Source organism: Ursus arctos, unplaced genomic scaffold, assembly GCF_023065955.2.
Source record: "Ursus arctos isolate Adak ecotype North America unplaced genomic scaffold, UrsArc2.0 scaffold_14, whole genome shotgun sequence".
NCBI classification, from domain to species: Eukaryota; Metazoa; Chordata; class Mammalia; order Carnivora; family Ursidae; genus Ursus; species Ursus arctos.
In genome coordinates, this window is record NW_026622808.1 from 13,392,785 (window position 1) to 13,411,555 (window position 18,771).

The 18,771-nt window shown below is 63.1% G+C and overlaps 3 protein-coding genes across 3 annotated transcripts; 1 reads left to right on the forward strand and 2 right to left on the reverse strand.

Annotated features, from left to right (window-relative positions):
- Nucleotides 1-44: 44 nt before the first annotated feature.
- On the reverse strand, nucleotides 45-4,535 carry JSRP1 (junctional sarcoplasmic reticulum protein 1). The gene is made up of 9 exons (XM_044377812.3): nucleotides 4,489-4,535; nucleotides 4,049-4,243; nucleotides 3,722-3,936; nucleotides 2,616-2,777; nucleotides 2,177-2,214; nucleotides 1,897-2,017; nucleotides 1,359-1,535; nucleotides 642-730; nucleotides 45-530 (listed from the first exon to the last, which is right to left on the reverse strand). The coding sequence occupies exons 1-9, from the start codon at nucleotides 4,533-4,535 to the stop codon at nucleotides 129-131; spliced, it is 1,446 nt and encodes a 481-aa protein (XP_044233747.1). The 3' UTR covers nucleotides 45-128.
- Nucleotides 4,536-10,196: 5,661 nt separating this feature from the next.
- Nucleotides 10,197-13,205, forward strand: OAZ1 (ornithine decarboxylase antizyme 1). Its single transcript, XM_026480984.4, is given in 6 exon segments — nucleotides 10,197-10,433; nucleotides 11,541-11,598; nucleotides 11,600-11,686; nucleotides 12,011-12,183; nucleotides 12,419-12,504; nucleotides 12,636-13,205. Coding segments are annotated over 6 exon segments (684 nt in total). The 5' UTR covers nucleotides 10,197-10,287; the 3' UTR covers nucleotides 12,770-13,205.
- Nucleotides 13,206-15,376: 2,171 nt separating this feature from the next.
- PEAK3 (PEAK family member 3) lies at nucleotides 15,377-18,489 on the reverse strand. Its single transcript, XM_026480759.4, has 3 exons — nucleotides 18,408-18,489; nucleotides 17,455-17,993; nucleotides 15,377-16,159 (listed from the first exon to the last, which is right to left on the reverse strand). The coding sequence occupies exons 1-3, from the start codon at nucleotides 18,487-18,489 to the stop codon at nucleotides 15,377-15,379; spliced, it is 1,404 nt and encodes a 467-aa protein (XP_026336544.3).
- Between the last annotated feature and the right edge of the window lie 282 nt (nucleotides 18,490-18,771).

The following is an 18,771-nucleotide window of genomic DNA, read 5'->3' on the forward strand; positions in this document are numbered from 1 at the left end:
AGCTTCCGGCGTGGAGGCTCAACGGAGCAGGCGACCCTGGGCTGCAGCATTCAATTTATTTCGCTGAACCGCGGGCCCCGCCCCGGGGGGGGGTGTCCCAAGATTGTGTCCCAGGACCCGGGCCCGGCTCAGTCCCGCCCCTTGCCCGCCCGGTGCTTCTGGCGGCCCGGAGGCCGGTCGGCGTCGGCGCGCCGCGGGGAGTCCCAGGCCTGCCTCTTTCTGTGTCCCGGGTCTCGGGAGTCCTGCGCCCAGTGCGGATGGCCCCCTTCGCGCACCTCCCAGCCCCGGGGTAGGGCTCCTCGGGGCTCCCTGGCGGCCCGCGGCTTCTCCTGCTTCCGAGGCCGCTCCTCCTTCCGCCGCTTCTCCTTCTGCAGCCTCTCCTCCTTCGGCGGCCTCTCCTTCCGAGGCCTCTCCTTCCGCGGAGGCTCCTTGGGCGCGCGCTTTTCTCCAACAGCCTTCTCGGCCTCCTCGGCCTCCTCCCGCTGCGGCGCCGGCGGTCCCGGTGGGGGCGCCCAAGCCTTGGGCTTCGGCTGCAGCAGCAACGCGGGTGAGGTGACATGGTGGGGTCAGCGCATACCTCCCCTGCGCGGGGCCTGGGCCCCTTCGCCCACCGCCCGTGGTCCCCTAATGGAAGCGCTTACCGGGGCGAGTGCTGGCTCCGGGGCCGAGCTTGGCGGTACCCATGGCTCAGGGACAGAGGCAGGGGCATCTGCCTCCCCAGCCACAGCATCTTGGAGGGGAGAGGAATCGAGTCAGCCCAGGCCCAGGTGCAGACCACACCCGCCATGCCGGCCCTCCCCCCTAGAGTTCCCTCTCTCCTCCCTCTGAGCCCTCAGTAGGGAAGGCCCCTGGCCTCCGCTGCTAAGGCGCCCCCTTCCCTCCAAATCTCCCTCATTCCAGTTATAAAGGGCTGGCCGTGTTTCTCCACGGGCTGCCGGAGCTCCCCTGTGCATACTACCCAAAGGGGGCTCCCAGGGCCAGTCCTGGGGGGCAAGGCCCATGAGGGGTGAGGACCTGTGCACAGAGGAGAGGTGCGCCAAGATCCAATCCGGGAGAGGAAGGGCCCCCCCCCCAGAAGGTCCACGGTGGGGGAAGGGGTAGAGGCACTCTTCCCCAAAGCCCACTCAGAGGGAGGGCCCAGGCCCCACCCTGGGGGCGCACAAGGTCAGTGGCTGAACGGGGGGTGCACAAGGTGGGGCACTGGGGGGACCGAGGACTCCTCCCAGAGTCCATACCAGGGAGAAGGGGGCCAGCGGGGGAGGGGGGCAGGTATATAAGACCCATTCCCTGAGGGGAGACACACAGACCCACCCCTCAGGGGGCACACGAGCTGCCCTGGGAGGGCTGCCCAGGCTCACCGCGGCACAGCTGGAAGGCCGAGCCCAGCAGTGCCACGAGAGAGGCCAGCACGAGGCACTTGTTGAGTGACAGGTCTCCCCAGGGCAGCTCCTCGCTCAGGGCCGGGGCTGGGGGCGGCGGCGGCCGCTGCGGGGGCGGCGAGGCCTGCACCTTCCTGCGCGCGGGGCTCCGGGGCGCTGCGGGGAGCAAGGGCTGGGCTGGGCGCGGCCCCAAGGGGCTCTGCCCTGCCTGGTTCTGCGGCGGCCCGGCCCTGGGCCCAGGAATTAAGCCCTGCATACTTCAGAGCTTCCCTGGAATGCGGAGAATACTCCAGAAGGTAATTAACTGAAGCCTAGTAGCACCTTAGCTTTTGTTACCATGAATGAGAGAAGGCTTCCAGCCCTATTACTGCTGCTGACGTGGAGACAGAACTCAGCCAGCAGCCCCACTGCACCCTGTTCCCCTCCCCCCCAGATCCGAGGACCCAGCCCAGGGCCTGCCCTCCTTTGCTGGGCCATACCCACTCCCCCACCTCATCCCTGCCTTCTGCAAACCTACTTGCTCCTGCTTTCAGCCTTTCTTTCCCGGGTGCTGGGGCCACTTTGGCCACGGGCTCCTTTTCTGTCTTCTTGGGCCTGGCATCCACACTGCCTGCGGGGCTGCCCTCAGCTTGAGAAACCTATGAGAAGTCATGAGTGGGCCGGGGTGTTTCCTTCCCCTCGTCCCTCCAAGAGAACCCAGACCCTTCCCATGGGGTGTAGAAAGCCACCCCCTTGGCCAGCATGTCCCTGACTCCAGGGGCATCCCAGGCAGAAACCCCAGGGCCCCGGCTACTCACATGGGGCCAGCTGCTAGAGTCGGCCAGCCTGGGCATCGCTGTTGGAAGAAAGAAGGAAGAGTCAAGGTCATGAGACACCCCCCCAGGCCCATCCCACCCTCAGCTGGGCTCTGCTGGGCTTTGCCAGGCCAGGGGTGGGGGATCGCTCCCATTTTACAGATTAGAAAGCAAATAGGCTCAGAGGCGGCCCTGCCCAAAGGCACAGCACTTGGCTGGCAAGCTGGGATTTGAATCCTGACCTGCGGGGCCTAGGACCTATGCCTCTGGGGCTCCTTAGAGATCCCGCCAGGGACTGATGGACACAGAGGCGAGAAACAGGGAGCATAGTTTGAGCCAGTCCAACGTGGGAGTCTTAGTCCTGGTCTCTGCCGGTCAGCCCCCTAGCTCAACAGCAGGACAGGGGCGGGGGGCTCTGTCCTGCCGGCTCCCCTGTGGGTACCTTGAGCCCTGTCCTCCTGGGGCTGGTCGGGGCAGGGGTCAGCCAGTGTGGAGAGGTCCTCGCCTGCTTGGCTGCTGCCCAGGCCTCCATCCAGCTCCTGCAAGGCCCTGGTTGTCATGGAGACGTCTGAGCCCCTCCGGTGGGGCTTGGGCAGGGGGAGGGCTAGAGAGGAGGCGTCTTGATTCAGAGGCGTCTTGCATTTGCTGAGCCCCTGCTGTGGGCCTGGGCCTGACCTGAGGGCACCCTTTGTACACGAATAAAGTGGCCCTGTGCCTCTCAGCTCAGCCCCTGCTGGTCCTTCTGCCTGGAACCTCCCTCACGGGGCAGATTCATACTCTGGCGGGCGTGGCCCAGCTGCCGGCCGCCCAGGCCCCCTCCCTGCCCTGGGACCCCTCCCTGAGCACACAGAGGCCGCTGGGGCCCAGAGAGGGCTGGGACCCACCGGAAGTCACACGCAGATGAGTGAAGAGAGCCCAGACCAGAACCCTTGGCCCCAGGGTCGGCTCATGTTCTTTGAGACCAGGCACTATTTTTATCCAGGGTCAGGCCAGAGGAACAGGCCTAGGAGCCGCCCGGCCCCTCAGGCTTTTGCCCCCGCGGGGTCTCTGCACCCGTTCCTGGCACGCAAGCCCCAGCCCCTCGGTCTAGAAGCCCAGGCTGAGCAAGCAGGACCGGCCACTACAGGCAGGGGCGGGGGGCCCCGGGGGCTTCCTGATGCCAACGCTGGGGCCCCTGCCTCCTCCCACGGCCTCTGCTCCCACAGGGCACATGAGGAAACTGAGTCTCCAGAGAGAGCCCTCCACCAGAGCTGGTAGGCAGCTCACGCTCGAACCCAGCTCTGCCGGCGTCCCACAGCCGTGCTTCTGGGGTCCTCGTGCCCCCGGCCGCCAGCGTGGGTGTGTTCTAACACCTCTGGTCAGAAGAGTGACCCTTCCCCGGGGCTGGAGCAGGGCACTGTGCGAGGGGCCCAAACGGGCCGTGGGCAGGCACCCTTAGGTAAGTAGGGGGCACCCACAACAGTTGGGGACCCCCATGGACCTCAGAGATGCCCTCCCCGGACCCAAGGGACCCCCTCCTCTGCCCAGGCCGCCCCCTGCCCTACTTACTCCACGGCCACCACGGTGAGCCCGCTGGACAGATGGAGCCCAGGGAGGGTGGCCCCAAGACAGACAGCAACAGGTGGCTGGAGGCTGCAACGTGGGCCAATCCGCTCTGCAGACTGCGGTGGCGGGAGGGGAGGAGGGCCGCCGGGGGCTGGGGCTGGCGCGGCCCCACCCTTGCAGCAGGACTGGGCCTTGGCCAGAGGGGGACCCCACCCCCACTTCAGCACAGAGCCACTGCCTGGCTGGCCACAGTGGTCTGGGGACGTTGCTTTCTGGCTCTGAGCCTCAGAGAAGCAGGTCCTGGAGGTGAGGGAGCCCACAAAAGGTCACCTTGCTTTCTCTCTCGAATTGTCAGCAGGCCTGTGAAGCACGAAGTCTGAGCCGGGCTCCGCCGCGGTGAAGCCAACCGTGTCCCCGATCCCGGAGCAGCCGGGGATGGCCCGTGGGACCAGGGTGAGACGGAGGCCTCCGCGGGCCGGCTGGCGCAGAGCACCCGCGGAGAGGCCTGTTTCCTGATCTAGGATCCTAATTCAACAGCCACTCCATAACCACGGGCAGCTCCAGAATATTGTCACCCCGAGGACAGCCTCCTCCCCGTTCACCTCCCTCCCGCAGCCCCCATCCCCCGCGAGCCCCCTTCCCGTCCGTGGAGGAGCCTGTTCTGGACGTGTCACACACGTGGACTCCCACGCCGTGGGGCCTTGTGTGTCTGGTTCCCTCCCTGAGCATTGTGGGCTGGGGTCCATCCCCGGGGCAGCGCGGGTGGGCACCTCGCTCCTGTGTGCAGTTGAGGGATGTTCCCGTTAGTGGGGGACATGCTGTATCTGTTCCTTCCCATCTGACAGGGCTGGGATTGGTGGGGGGAGAGGAAGTGACTTGGTCACGTCCAGTGTCAGATCCTGTCTTTATAAAATGTTCATCATGGATTATTTTTCATTATTTTTTTTATTGTGGTAAATACACATAACATGAAATCTATCACTTTAACCGTCTCCAGGTGCACAGGCCCGCGGCATGAAGCACGCTCACCCCACCCTCCGTCTCCAGAACGTTGCGTCTCCCCACACAGAGACGCTGTCCCCAGGAAGCACGGACTCCGCACCCCCTCCCCACCCCTGGCTCCCACCAGCTCCTCTCTGTCTGTGTGGACGGGACTCCTCTGGGGACCTCCTGGGAGTGGGGTCCTGCGGGATGTGTCCTTCTGGGTCTGGCTGCTCTCGCTGAGCCCGGCATCCTCAGGGTCCGTCCACGTCGTGGCCGGTGTCGGGATCCCTTCCGTTTGAGGTCTGGCTCGCGTTCCAGCGTGTGGACGGGCCGCACTGTGTTCGTCCTTCATCCGTGGACGGACACTTGGGGTGTTTCTACCTTTCGGCTGCCGTGAATCGTGTTGTTGTGAGCACAGGTGTGCAGATGCCTGTTTGAATCTCTCCTTTCAATTCTTTTGTTCTTGACACCGGCTTTAGGAAATACACTTTACAACCCAGACTAGTCACCAGTAAGAAAAGGTGGTTTTTAATATTAGAATGTGGGAAGATAACCCAAGGTTACATCACAAGGAGTTCCAGGGGCACCTGGGTGGTGTGTTCGGTTAAGCGTCCGATTCTTGGTTTCAGCTCGGGTCATGATCTCAGGGTCGTGAGATCAAGTCCCGTGTCGGGCTCTGTGCTGGGCTGGAGCCTGCTTAAGATTCTCTCTCTCCCTCTCCCCCTCCCCCCCTAAAAAATAAATAACATTTTAAAAATATGAGAGTATTGCATAGTATATGAATTCTATCAGATCAAACCTGTTACAAAATGTTAGGAGTTCCAGATAAAGATACAGACATATAGAATAAATATATTATTTACAATAAATCATATTATATGTTAATTATTATCATAGAGATATAATACATTGAATAAGGTAGATAGATAAATAAATACCATGAAACTAGACACAGCAAAATACGTGTTTATAAATATACAAGTGTATTAAAATGTGTATAATGCAGGGTATTTCACATACACACATATGGTATAAACACAGATATTAAAAATATACACAAAACAGTCTGGTAAGAAATATGCTCCTAGATATTTAGTGTCCTCAGTGAACGCCATTGCTCTTGGCTTTATTTTTTAAGTCATTTCCACGCCCAACATGGGGCTCAAACTCAGTCCCGAGGTGGAGAGTCGGGACTCCTCGGACTGAGCCCACCGGGCGCCCCGTGGGTCCCATATTTAGCAACAGAAAATCTATACAAACAACGGTTCACCTGGTGAGCACAGAGGAGGGGGCCGCGGGGGGCCGGGTACAGAACAGCCGCGTCTTCATGTTCAGACCCCGCCTGCGACCGTTTTTCCTCTATCACGGACCCTCTGCGGAAACATTTGCCACGCCGGCTGTATCGAGGAGCACGAAGATGGAAACTACAGAGATAAGAGGAACGGTTCCCAGGGTTTGAGATAAGCCCTGCTCACGTCTGTGTCATCCCTCCCCTCGGGGGCTCTCAGCACGTGTCTGCGAAGTTGTCCCAATGCCACCCGTGTGGTCTGCCGTCCCGCGCTTTATCTCTCGGCCGCAGACGCGTGCGTGGATTGGCGGCCGGACTGCAGCCGGCGGAGCCTTCCTTGGCCCCGACGCACGGGCAGGAGGACACCTGCCACAACTCTCGCCTGTTTTCCTGCTGCTCGGTCCACGGTCCAAAGGCCGTCTGCCTTTCTGTTCCCAGGAGCAGGGATCGGAGAACAGGCCAGGCCGGACATGGTAAGAGGAGCTTTGAGCTTCTTCTGGTTTTAGTTTTTAGCACTTTATTACGAAAATTTCCAAACGGTTGAGGAGCTTTTCCGGCAGACACACACCACACACCTCCCACCTCCATCCCGCGGGTGATGGTTCCTGCTTTTGCTCTGTCCGGCTCCAGCTGCGTGTCTGCGGCCCCGTCACCCATCTTACTGTCCCTTTCAAAGTCAGATGTAGACATTGAAACGCTTCAGCAAGAACTAGAGATCCATGCGTTTGGCTGAAACTCCCATGTCACCGGCTGTCACTGACCCAGAAGCCGGAGGTCGGCCTTGCTCCACGTGGGAGCTCCCTGGGGCCACTGTGATCGTCACAAATTTAGTGGCTTAAAACCGCAGGGACTGATTCTCTGACAGTTCTGGGCTCAGAAGTCCTAACACCCCAGGGAGACCCGGCTCCTGCCTCTTCCTGGCCCGCGGCGCCCCTTCCATCCTCACCGCCAGCAGTGCGGGGTCTGCCGTCTCTGGGACTCCCGCCCTCTGCCTCCTTCTCGTGAGAACCTCATGAGGACGCCGGGCCCCCCGGGAGCCCAGGGTCACCCCCACCTCGGGGCCTTGACTTGCTCCCACTTCAAAGTTCCTTTCACCACGTGAGGTGACACATCCACACATTCTGGAACTAAGACAGGGACGTTTTGGGGGCCATTATTCAGCCAACTATACAAATCCTTTTGAAAACTCCGAGGCCCCCAGCTTCCCTGGCACCCCCAGATACCTAACGTTGCCATACTGACTTCACCCGGACACGAGACAGAGGCTCTCTCCCTCCTTGACATGCTCGCACCACATCCTCTGCTGTCCTGGACCTGCAGCTCAGCTCTCACCACTTCCAAGAAGCCCTCCCCGATACCCCTCTTTCCTACCCTTCGGTCTAGGGGGTCCCTCACTTCTCACAGACTCCTGTTCCCAGCAAGGCCCATCCCAGCAGTCTGATTTCTCTCTTGGTCCCCAGCAAGCCCAGCCAGGACAGCCTGCCTCGAGCACCTGATCTGGAGCCTTCCTCCGCAACCCCCCCCAGGTCCTCTGAGAGTGGAGGTGCCTTCCTCACAGACTCAGCACTTACAGGCGCACCCAGAGCAGATGGAGAAAGGAGAACATATTTGCGGGACACGGGGCGGTGTCTTGGGACATCTGTGGTTGTCACGACAGAGGGAGCTCCTGGCACCGAGTGCTGGGGACCAGAGATGTGCCAGGATGGCCCCCAGACATGACCGGCCTGAGCGTGCACAGTGGGAATCCATTGCGGCCTGAGTACCTGAACGCCGTGTGCGGTAACCAGGATCCAGCAGCGAGCAAGCCTCTTCATGCAGATGAAATCTGGAAAGACATTTTGACCTGGCCTCGGTGTTTCCAGTCCTGGTGGTGGCAGGCTCCCCGGACCCCCTCTGCCCCCACAGCCAGTAACGCTGGTGAAAAAGCTCCTCGACCCAGCTGCCCCCACCTCCCTGACAGCAAGCAGAGGGAGCCATCCCCCGACCCAGAGCCCACCCTCCTCAGGAGGACAGGGGACACTGCTCCTACATCCCTGCCCCATGCCGCGACCCTCAGATGCCCTGCCCCTCCCCGCAGCGGCTCTCCCTGCCTCGGATGCCCTGCCCTACCTGACCCCACACGTACCCCTTTCCTCTCCAACCTCTGCTTCGTCGCGAGCTGCTGCGACTTGTTTTTACCAAGAGGCTTCATTTTCCGCTTTTCCACCCACAATGATTTTAAATCCAAAGACTGCTTTGGCCAGCAACAGCACAAGACCTGTCAAGGAAGAAGGGACCCTTCCCACCCAAGTCCTGGGTCCCTCGAGGCTCCGGGCGGTTCCCTGTGGGCTGACGAGGGCTACACCTCATTGTGCAGTCTCTGCCCCCCAGGTGAGGCGTTCGGGTGCTCACCGGACCAGGCCAGAGACAGTCTCGCACCCACCAGCGCTGAGGGTCGGGCGTGACCTCTGTCACTTTCTGGTCTGAGGCATGGGGGGTAAACACCATATGACCCAGTGACCCGTGGCAGGTCTGGATTCTGGACTCTCGGCCCCAAATCACTTGTCTGTGCAAAACACTGGAGAGCCAACAAGAGGCAACACCCCCCCCCCCAAAACAAAACCAAAAACCAAAAAAAGCAAAACCAGATTTCAAAACTCAGAGGCTCTTTCAGCCTCAAGACAGGGCCTACACCACACCAAAGACACTGATGCTACGAACAGTGAGGACAGCGGTGCAGCGCCCGAGGGTGGGTGGGCTGGAGGGAGCCTTTGCCGTGAAAGTGTGAGCCTCGGCGCCATGACGGCAAACACCTGGAAAGTTAACGAGGAATCCACTCGCTTTTAATTTTCACCACGGGCTGCAGTTCTAAACAGTCACGGATTAAATATTCTTTCCCGGGAAATTCCTTGGTTGGCCCAACACAAGCAATTCTTAGAGTTTTTGTGGAGTGTTCATGATGCATGTACGGAAGCTGTAGCCAGGCCGTTTTTACTTGGAAGTATTGTAGAGTAATAAACACCGCATCCCCCCTGGAAGGGAACTGAGAGACACACGGGGATTCAGCGCGTGTGCTTTGGAGAGAAAGCTCCTGTGGGTTTTGCAATCATTCAGGGTCTCTTTGGGGAAAGTTTGTGTCTCTAATCCAAACGGACACAGTAGATTGAAATAAAAATGAGATAAAAACGAGAGGCACGATTTTTAAGACAAAGAAACAGACAGCAGTTGCTTCTGTCCCACCTAGCTCTCCTGAGCCTCTACTTGGGCCTGAAAGTAAAACCACGAACGGAAGCAGGATCTGCAAGGTCAGCGGACCATTCGATCACCGGCAACACTCCCACCTTCAAGTTCTGGAGCAGGACCCCTGCCTGGACAGGTCGCGTTCTCCCGGGAGGGGTCCGCACTGACCCGGGGAGAGGTCTGCATTGACCCGGGAAGAGTCTGCGTTCACCGGGGAGGGGTCTGCGTTCACCGGGGAGGGGTCTGCATTGACCCGGGAAGAGTCTGCGTTCACCCGGGGAGGGGTCTGCACTGACCCAGGGAGGGGTCTACGTTGACCTGGGAGGGGTCTGCGTTCCTCCGGGAAGGGTCTGAGTTTCTCTGCGAGCCGGAGGGTCGTTGGCTAAGCTCGGACGCGACAAGCACGATTTCACTAAATCTGAGTATCTTCAGCATGGAAGGTTCTCTGTTTAACTGCGGCTGTTCTGAAACGTGCAAGACCGAACCCAGAAAACTACCGCCGGACCGACACTTCCGAAGTTATCACGGAAAGAAATGGGGTGGGGGCTCTGGGACCTCTGCCTGCGAATACGGGGACCTCTGTCGCCCCGAGCTTCGCGGGACAGGGGGCCCCACTGGGGGAGGGACCCCAGCGAGGGCGACAACGGCCACGGCGGAGACGCCGCCACCGCCAGCCTCCGGAAAACCCGCAGAGAGCAACGACCCCCGCCCCTGACCCCAGGCCCCGCTGATGGGGGCGAGACGCGCGCGCCGCGTTCTCGACACCACGGCGCCCCGCCTCCCGCGCGCCCGCAGAGAGACGCCAGCGATGGAGGGGGTGGGACCTGCGTTGGCCCCGCCCCACACTTGGCCGTCCGCCAATCAGACGCCGAGAGGGGCGGGCGCGCCTGGAATTCTAGGGGGCTCCGTGGCCCCGCCCCCTCGCGCGGCCGCGTTCCAGGCGGCGTGGGGGCGTGGCCCGGGCGCGGCGCCTATAAAGGCGGGCGGCGGCGGCGGCGCCATTTTGCGAACGGCGAGCAGCGGCGGCGGCGCGGAGAAGCGCAGCGGAGGTTTTCTGGTTTCGGACCCCAGCGGCCGGATGGTGAAATCCTCCCTGCAGCGGATCCTCAACAGCCACTGCTTCGCCAGAGAGAAGGAAGGGGATAAACCCAGCACCACCGTCCACGCCACCCGCACCATGCCGCTCCTCAGCCTGCACAGCCGCGGAGGCCGCAGCAGCGAGAGGTGAGCGCCCCGCCCCCGCCCCCGCCCCCGCCCGAAGCTTCCAGAAGCGCCGCCGCGCAGGCTCGCGGGGAGCCGGCCGCGGGGCGCCACGGAGGTCCCGGGAGCGCGAGATCCGCCCCTTTGTCGAGGCCTCAATCGCGCCGGGGGCGGGGCGGGCGGCCACCCGCGCCGGGGGCGCTTCGGGGTCCCCGGGGGCCCGGCGGGGGGCGGGTAGGGGGGGTGGGCGCGAGGCGGGCGCGGCCGGCTGCCGTGGGCCGCGGGGGGGGGGGGCAGACGGGGGAGCAGCGCCACCGAGCGGGGGTCCCCCGCCGGGGCCCCCGAGGGAGCGCGGAGCATAGGGCGCCACGTAGACGCGGCCGGGGCCGCCTTCGTCGGGGGGCGGTCGTGTTCGCCTCCCGGGGCCAGGGCTCTCCGACGACGCGCGTCTGCGGCAGGTGGCAGGGTCTCTGACGGCGCCCCCTGGGCTGGCCGTGGAGATGGGGGGGCGGCCCGCGGACGCGGTCCTGAGCCCGGAGGCCGTCGGGCCGCGGATGGGGGGGGTACCCCGACGCGAGCCGTGCAAAATGGAGGCGACTTTGGGGCCTGTTTACACTGCGCAGCAAATGGCTGCTGGCGCTGCCGAGCGCGCCGATTGTGAAAACCTCCCTCGGGGCCGCGGGCCGCGTCTGCCGCGATGACGCAACCCCGAGGCCCGTGGGGAGGGTGCGGGAGGGGTGCCGTCCGGGGCGCCGCTCGAGGCTGGCCCGGCTGGGAGGCTGCCGGAGGCCAGGAAGAGCCGGCGGTTCGGTTTTCTGCGCGGCCTGCGGGAGGGAGAAGGGGAAGTCGACGCGGTGCGGGTGGAAAACGGGAAGTCTTTCGGAGGACAGGGAGGGCTAGGGCGGGGGCAGGCCCGGGGCCTGGTGTAAGATGGCTGGGGGGGGGGCAGGGACGAGCCCGGGGGGCCCTTCGAGCCCCGAGCGCTGGCCCGCTGCCCTGACAGGCGGAAGTGGCCGTGGCTCGCAGTGTAAACACGAGCCTGGCTGAGGGCGGTGACTGGGAGGGCCCTGGCCTTCTGTTGGGCCTTGGGGGGGCTCCTCCCAGTTGGGCTGAGCGCCCCGTTTCTTCCAGTTCCAGGGTCTCTCCTAACTGCTGTAGTAACCTGGGTCCAGGGCCTCGGTGGTGCTCCTGATGTCCCTCACCCACCCCTGAAGATCCCAGGTGGGCGAGGGAATAGTCAGAGGGATCACAATCTTTCAGCTAATTTATTTTACTCTGTAAGTACTCCATCCTTCTGGCTGCCATGGTGGGGGGGGGGGTAGCACACCTGTGTGCACCTGCTTCTCACCTCCACGGCTTGGTTTAACCTTCAGGGTTGGGTTCCCACTGGGGTCTGGGCGTCCCTGGAGCCCCTGTACTGGCCCCAGCGCCCTTCTCCCCTGTCCAGACAGCATTGCGCTGGGGGGGGGGGGTGTATGTGTGTCATTTTTGTGCCTCTCGGGGCTCTGCAAAGTGTTGGCTGTGGTGAGGCAGCAGGCAGGAGCCCCAGCGGTGAGAACTGGCTGGTGTGTGAGGTGCAGGTCGGCGCTCTTCTCCGGCAGGATAATCGGCTGAATGTAACAGAGGAACTAACGTCTAACAGCAAGACGAGGATTCTGAACGTCCAGACCAGGCTCACGGGTTCCAAACACATTAACTGGAGAGCCGTGCTGAGCAGCGGCTGCCTCTACGTCGAGATCCCGGGCGGCGCTCTGCCCGAGGGGAGCAAGGACAGGTGAGGGCTGAGTCAGGAGCCAGGCTGGCCCTCCTCATTTTGGGGTGCTGGGGCTTTTCTGTGGGCCAGCCGTTCTCGGGAGAATCTGCCTCTGGGGCTGGGGTGGGGGGAGCTGTGGTGGCGGTGACTGGGGTGCTGCTCTGCCAGGAATGCCAGCAGCATGGGGGGGGTGCTCCCCGGAAATGAGGCTGGGGGCCCCTGGGCAGGGCTGGCGGAGCTGATGTCGGCCTTTCAGCTTCGCAGTTCTTCTCGAGTTCGCGGAGGAGCGGCTCCACGCCGCCCGTGTCTTCATCTGCTTCCACAAGAACCGCGATGACAGAGGTAGGGGACTCCGGTGCCTGCTGCCCTGGGTGGTGGGGCCGGCAGGGTGGGGGGCGGGGCACACAGGGTCTTGCCACACCTACAGGGCGCTGGTGGCCCCAGCAGCGGCTCTGACTCCGTTTCCTCTGCAGCCGCCTTGCTCCGGACCTTCAGCTTTATGGGCTTTGAGATTGTGAGACCGGGGCATCCCCTCGTCCCCAAGAGACCCGACGCTTGCTTCATGGCCTACACGTTTGAGAGAGAGTCCTCGGGTGAGGAGGAGTAGTGGCAGTGCCGCCTGCGTCCCTCGCGCTTTGCTGCCGCCGGAGCCCTGGATCGCAGTCCCTTGCGTGCTGCGCGTGGTGCGGGTGGCGGGCCCGACCGCTGCGCTAGGGTGCAGAGGGCAGGTCCGCTCATCTCTGCTGGGTTCGTCCGCATGTTGTGATTGTGCAAATAAACGCTCACTCCAAATTAGCGGTATATTTCTTGAAGTTTAATATTGTGTTTGTGATACTGAAGTACTTGCTTTAATTCTAAATAAAAGTTTATATTTTACTTTTTTATTGCTGGTTTAAGATGATTCCGATTGTTCCTGTATTTGGAGGAGGAGTTTCTCATTTGACGGCTCTTGGAAATCTTAGGTCTCTTATCTTCGAAAGATCGGTGTTAATCTACCCTTCTAGTGCTCTGAAAAATCTGAATAAAAGTGATGACACCTCCAAGACCTGTGTTGGCTCAGTGGTGTTCCCCTGGCCACTGTCCCCACCCGCCACCCCGGACTGGAGGGTGTGGGGCAAGGGGGCGTGCGTGTGTCCTGAGCTGTGTGACCCCCTTCCGCAAGGGGAACCGCCTCACCTCCCTGGCCCCGGCCCGTGCCTGTGGGATCCGATGCAAGGCCAGGCCCCCAGGGGCTGTGGGCTGCCTCTACCTCACGTTTTCACAGCCCTTCGCAGCAGCCTGGCTGCCCCACCCCAAACCTGGGCCTACTGCTCCTGTGCCTTATCTGGGATGGCCACGCTGCCTGCTGGCTGAGTTCCTGCTCGCCCTGAACTGGTTCACTTCTGCTCCTGGTTGATGTGTGGGGTGTGGCTTGGGCTGCCTGGGACTTGAGGCGCTGAGGTGTGGGGGTGTGTCTGAACTTGGGCCCCACCCTTAGCACCTGTGTGGGCCCCATGGACACTAGTACCCCTGGGGGAGGGCCTTGCAAGGTTATGCTGGGGCAGGAGCGCTCTGGCGGTGGGGGTCACAGCAGGGATGCAGGAAGGCAGACAAGAGGGGCCTGCAGAGGGTCCGCTGGGGTGAGGGGGGGTGGGTCCTGAAGGCCCAAGATCGGCAGGGCTGCAGCGCCACCTGCTGGCCACATCTGGGAGCATGGCCTAGAGATTCACCTCCAGGCCTCTGCTGAGAGCCTGGAAAAGGAGGCATCTTTTATGGAGCAGGAAAGGTACTTGCAGGGGCTGGAATATATATTTGGGGCTGGGGTAGGCTGTCCAGTTACCTGAGGATGGAGCTGGCCTTTAAAGGTCTGAAGGGACAGCTGGACAACACTCCAGTCTGGGGGGAGCGCAAGGATGGATGAAGGTCTTTGCAGTTGGGGTGTTGAAGGATGAATAGGAGTCTGAAGCAGCCGAGTAGAGGGAGAGTGATCGAGGGGAAGAAACAGCTCGGGCAAGTTCTGGAGGTCAGAAAGCTCCCCAGGGAGGCAGTGTGGCAGGAAGTGTCGGCCAGAGAGCTGTGGAGCTGCTGGAGGGGCCTTACTGTATTCTGAGGGTACTAAGGAGCCATGGGAGATGCTTGAGCAGGAGAGAAACCTCCAGGTTAGCCATGACGGGGGAGGGGAAGTGAGGGGGCATGACTGGAGCCCCAGAGGCAAGGGCAGTGGGGCCCCTCAGGGCCTGTGTGTCCATTTTTTCAGAGGTGTGAACTGAGACCTTCTCCCTTAGGTTCCCTGACGAGTCTTCCTTGCCAGTTTATCCCATCACCCTATGTGATTCAACACCTACCCTGTGTTAGGCCTGGTTTCTGCCCTCAGGGAACTCAGCCTGGTGGGTGAGGTGGCCAGATGGCAGGCCGTGAGATAAATACTTCTGGGGGGTGATGGGTGCTCTGGCGGGGGAGCGAGCGGGGAGGCACGGGGAGGAGCGACAGTGGGCCCAGGAGGGGCAACTTTATTTGCTTAGAGGAGGTGAGATTCGGGCAGTCTGGCGGAGCGGCCCATGCAGAAGTGTGGCGGCCGGATGGAATTGAATTTCACGGAGGAAGAGCGCGGAGGCCAGGGTGGGTGGAGAGAGTGGGGCAGGTAGAAGGCACAGGACGCCGTGGGGACGCTTGGGCAGGGGCGGGCTGTGCTGGGTGGGCTGGGTGTCTCAGGTTCTAGGAGCTTCCCTCCCCCTGGAGACCCAAGCGGGTCTAGACAAGTATATTCGTACGAAGAGTCACTGACCACCCTCAGCACGAGGGGGTGCTCCGGGGCCAGAGATGGCTCTGCTACCAGCACGGAGGACGGTGTCCACCTTCTCACTGAGGCCGTGACCCTCAGACTCGAGCACCGGAAGGGCAGCCTCGCTTCTGCTGGATGGTGGGGGTAACAGCCGCACCCTCACACAGACCTTGGCTGACAGGGAGTGCCCACCCCTGAAAGAGGGGTGGGCTGTCCTGGCGTCAGAAAGCCTCAGGAGGCACTGGCCATTAGCCCCCAGCCCCCGGCCTTCCTGGGGAGGACTTGGGCCTAAGTCCCCAGCGTGGAAGGGGCGGGCATTGGAGAGGAGGTGGCCACAGTCCTTCACTCTTTCTGGAAGAGGGTGTCCCCTCTATCATGGGGGCAATCTACACTGGCCTTCTAGCCCCAGTCCCGGGAAGGGTGCCTACCTCTCGGCGAGGCCCTTGGAAGGCATCAGTCCCACAACAGTACCAGGGCGTGGCCCAGGGAGGCCTCCGTGGCCTCAGCCAGGTATTCGCAGCACAGCCAGTCCTCCAGGCCCGGCGCCTCCCCAGCCGCGGCCCGCTCGGCCAGGTGCAGGACCAGCAGCGCACGGCGCACCTGCAGCCAGGGCCCTAGCGGGGCTCCCTGGCGGAGCAGCTCAGGCCCAGGCCCCCAGAGCAGCGCCTGCAGCGCACCCCGCGTCTGGGCCGCCGAGGGCCTCCAGCGGGCCAGCTGGGCCGCCAGGGTCTCCAGGCCAGCCGCCAAGGGCGTGGCCGAGGGCGCAGCAGGGCCGAGTAGGACGCGGAGCAGGCAGCTCAGCTGCCGCGCGTGGCCGCCCGGGGGTCCCGCGGGCCGTGGGTGGACGCGGCCAAAGTCGGCCAGCAGCAGGCGTGGGGGCCCTGCCGCTGCACAGCCCCGTGGTGCCGCCAGCAGCAGGTTCTCTGGCCGGAGCTCCGCCAGCACCGCGCCCCACGCCTCCAGGTGCTCCAGGGCTGAGCTCAGCTGCAGCAGCAGCAGGGCCACCAGCCGGGGGAACTCCGCGTGCCGCGGCCGCCTGCCCGCCTCTGACAGCCACTGGCTCACTGTGCACTCGGGCACCTCGGCTGCCAGCACCACGGGGCCTCTCCAGGGCACGTCCGGCAGCGCGCCCTCGGGCACCAGGCCACACAGCTCCTGGAGGTTGAAGTGTGGGGCCAGCGAGGCCTGCAGCTCCAGGCCCCACGGGTGGGGCTTCTCTGCTCCCGGCTTGGGCACCTGAGGGGCACAGGGGGGCCATCAGGGGCCTGACCGTGGAAGCCTTCCTGCCCGCCCTGCCTGCGCCCACTGCGGTTGGGGAGGGGGGAAGCGGCTGCTCGGCCTCCAGCAGCAGGAGTTATGTGTGAATTTGGAGGTCTGTTGCCCACGTGCTACGGAGGATGGTGTTTCGGGGTCAAAGTGCAGCCTGCCAAGGGGCGCGAGGAAGGGGGCCGCGCGGAAGGGGGCCGCGCAGGGGCCAGGGCCGGGCCGTTCAGGAGAAATACGACTCGGGCCGCGGTGTAATTGAACATCTCCAGTAGCCACGTCGTAAACGTGGTAAGAAATGTGAACATAAATTTCACACTCTATTTTATTTGACCCAATATATCCAAAACGTTATCACGCAGCAGTCTTGGATGTCAGAGCTACTAATGAGGTGTTTCGCATTGTGGCTATTTTTCGATCGTGGGTCCTGGAGATCTGGTGTGCAGCTGACAGCACGTCTCCGTGGGGACCAGCCCTGTTTCAAGGGCTCAGAAGTCCCAGCGGCCAGCGGCCGCAGTACTGGACAGCAAAGCTCTTTCTAGAAGGCCAGGGGGAGCATCAGCTCTGGGAATTACATTAGAATCAACTGGGGGGGGGGTTTAAAAACTACGCCCCCAGGGCCTTCTGGGCTGCAGCCAGGATCCCATGGTCCGCTCCGCAGGAGGCCCGCGACACCGTGCTCCCTCAGTGCTCCAGGGTGCGGAAAGGACGGGCCCCTGCCAGCCCGGGTTGTCTAATGGCCGGGGACCCACCAAAACGGTGGTGGGTGTGACGCGGGGTGGCTTAACGGGGATCTTTCCTTTTCCTGAGTGGCGCATAAAAACGGAAGGATCTTATGACAGTGTGGTGATGGTTGCGTCACACAGGGAGTGCAGGGAGCCGGTGGGCAGGGCATCTTGGGGTCCTCAGAGTGGCTCAGGGCACCCGGAAGGGCTCCGACGTTTGACGGTGGCCAATGATGGTCATTAACGAGGTGGCCACCAGCTGCCTGCGCCTGTTGAACTCAGCGGCTGCCTAGCGCCGGAGTTCGCTGGAGACCGCGTTAAAATGCAGGCTCCTGGGCTCCCGGGAGGTGTGGGGGGTTAAGACGACCAGGCGAGTTGCAGGCCCGTGGCCCCACGCTTCAGAAAGGTGGTTCCCAGGGCTGACGGTGTTAGTTTGCGTTAGTTGCAAAATAAGCGGGGAGGCCCGAGCTGTCTGTGTGTTCTGGGGTACGCCCAAGAGGGGACCCTGGGAAAGTTCCGGGGGTGTGTGTGTGGCGGGCTCACCTTGGCAGCCAGCATGTGCCACGCCTCGTCGCCCACCCGCACCAGGCGGTAGTACAGGGCATCCCCACTCTCCGTGCACGGCGAGCTGTCCAGGAGGCGGAAGCCGTGGCCTGGGTGGCAGGGGCCGGGGCGGCCCCCCAGCAGCCGGGCCTGGAGCCGGGCGTGCACGGTGCGCAGGCCCTCCAGCTGCCGGGCCTCCAGCATGGCGCTCACGGCCTCGGGGCGATGCAGGTCGTGCAAGGCAAGGCCCAGCAGGCTGTCCGGCGAGGGGAAGTGCAGCTCCGCAGGGGGACCGGCGGCCCAAGCTTGGCCATTGCCTGCCTGGCTTTCGTCCACACTGTGGGACCCCAGAAGGGGCCTCCGAGGCTGCCCCGCCGGAGCAGGGCTGGAGCTGGGCACCCTGTGGGTGGGCAGGGACTGGGTCCTGGCCAGGGTCTTCTTGGGCAGGGGTGGGGGCGGGGGCTGCGAGTCAGTCGAGCGGGGCCCAGATGTCCGGGGGCGGCAGGCCTTGGAGGGCAGCAGTTGGGCGCGGACCTCACCTGGAGGGCAGCGGGGAAGGGGGTGAGGACATGCGGAGTTCGGGCCCCCCAGCTACCGCTGCACCCGCTACAGAATGAGAGGACTGGCCCCCTGGGGCACGAATGCCATCCCCAGTCTAGGGAGGAGCGAGCAGCGGTGGCAGAGAGGTGGGGGCCCACACCAGGCGACCCCGTGTCCCTGCGTGGCTCTAGCCAGATGCCCCCCGCCCCCGTGAACCCCAGCTTGCTCATGTTACAAGCTGATGATCCCGGCTTTCCTCCTTTCTCAGCAGAGCGTTAGGGAGGATGCGGCAAGCGAGCTGAGCGGCCCTCAGGCACAGGGCTCCCCAAGGGGTAACCAGAGCCTCAGCCCTTCAGCTCAGCCACCCGCCCCTGCCGGCCCGCGTCCCCCAGCCGGGCCCCCGGGGGGCTCACCAAGGTTGCTGTAGGTGGGCTGAGTCGGCCAGGTGGGGGCGTCAGGCCCAGGGGTCTCACTGGGTGGCTTGGGGTCGCTCATGCTGCGGGGGGAGGGGAGGGGAGGTCAGAGTTGGGGGCACGCGGGGGTGGGCATGCTTGGGGTGTCGATGGTGTGTGGGGGGGTGTGGGGAGCTAGGCAAGAGTGGGGGCAGTCTCGGTCTTCTTGCCCCGCTTGACCTGCTGGTGGCCCTGGGACGGTGTGTCGCCCTCTCTGGGCTCCTTTCCTCATGGGTGAGGCAGGAACGTCAACTTCTCAGGATACTGGGAAGGACCCTGTGGTTTTGTGACATGGACTGAACAGAATGTCCAGCTGTGAGGGCAT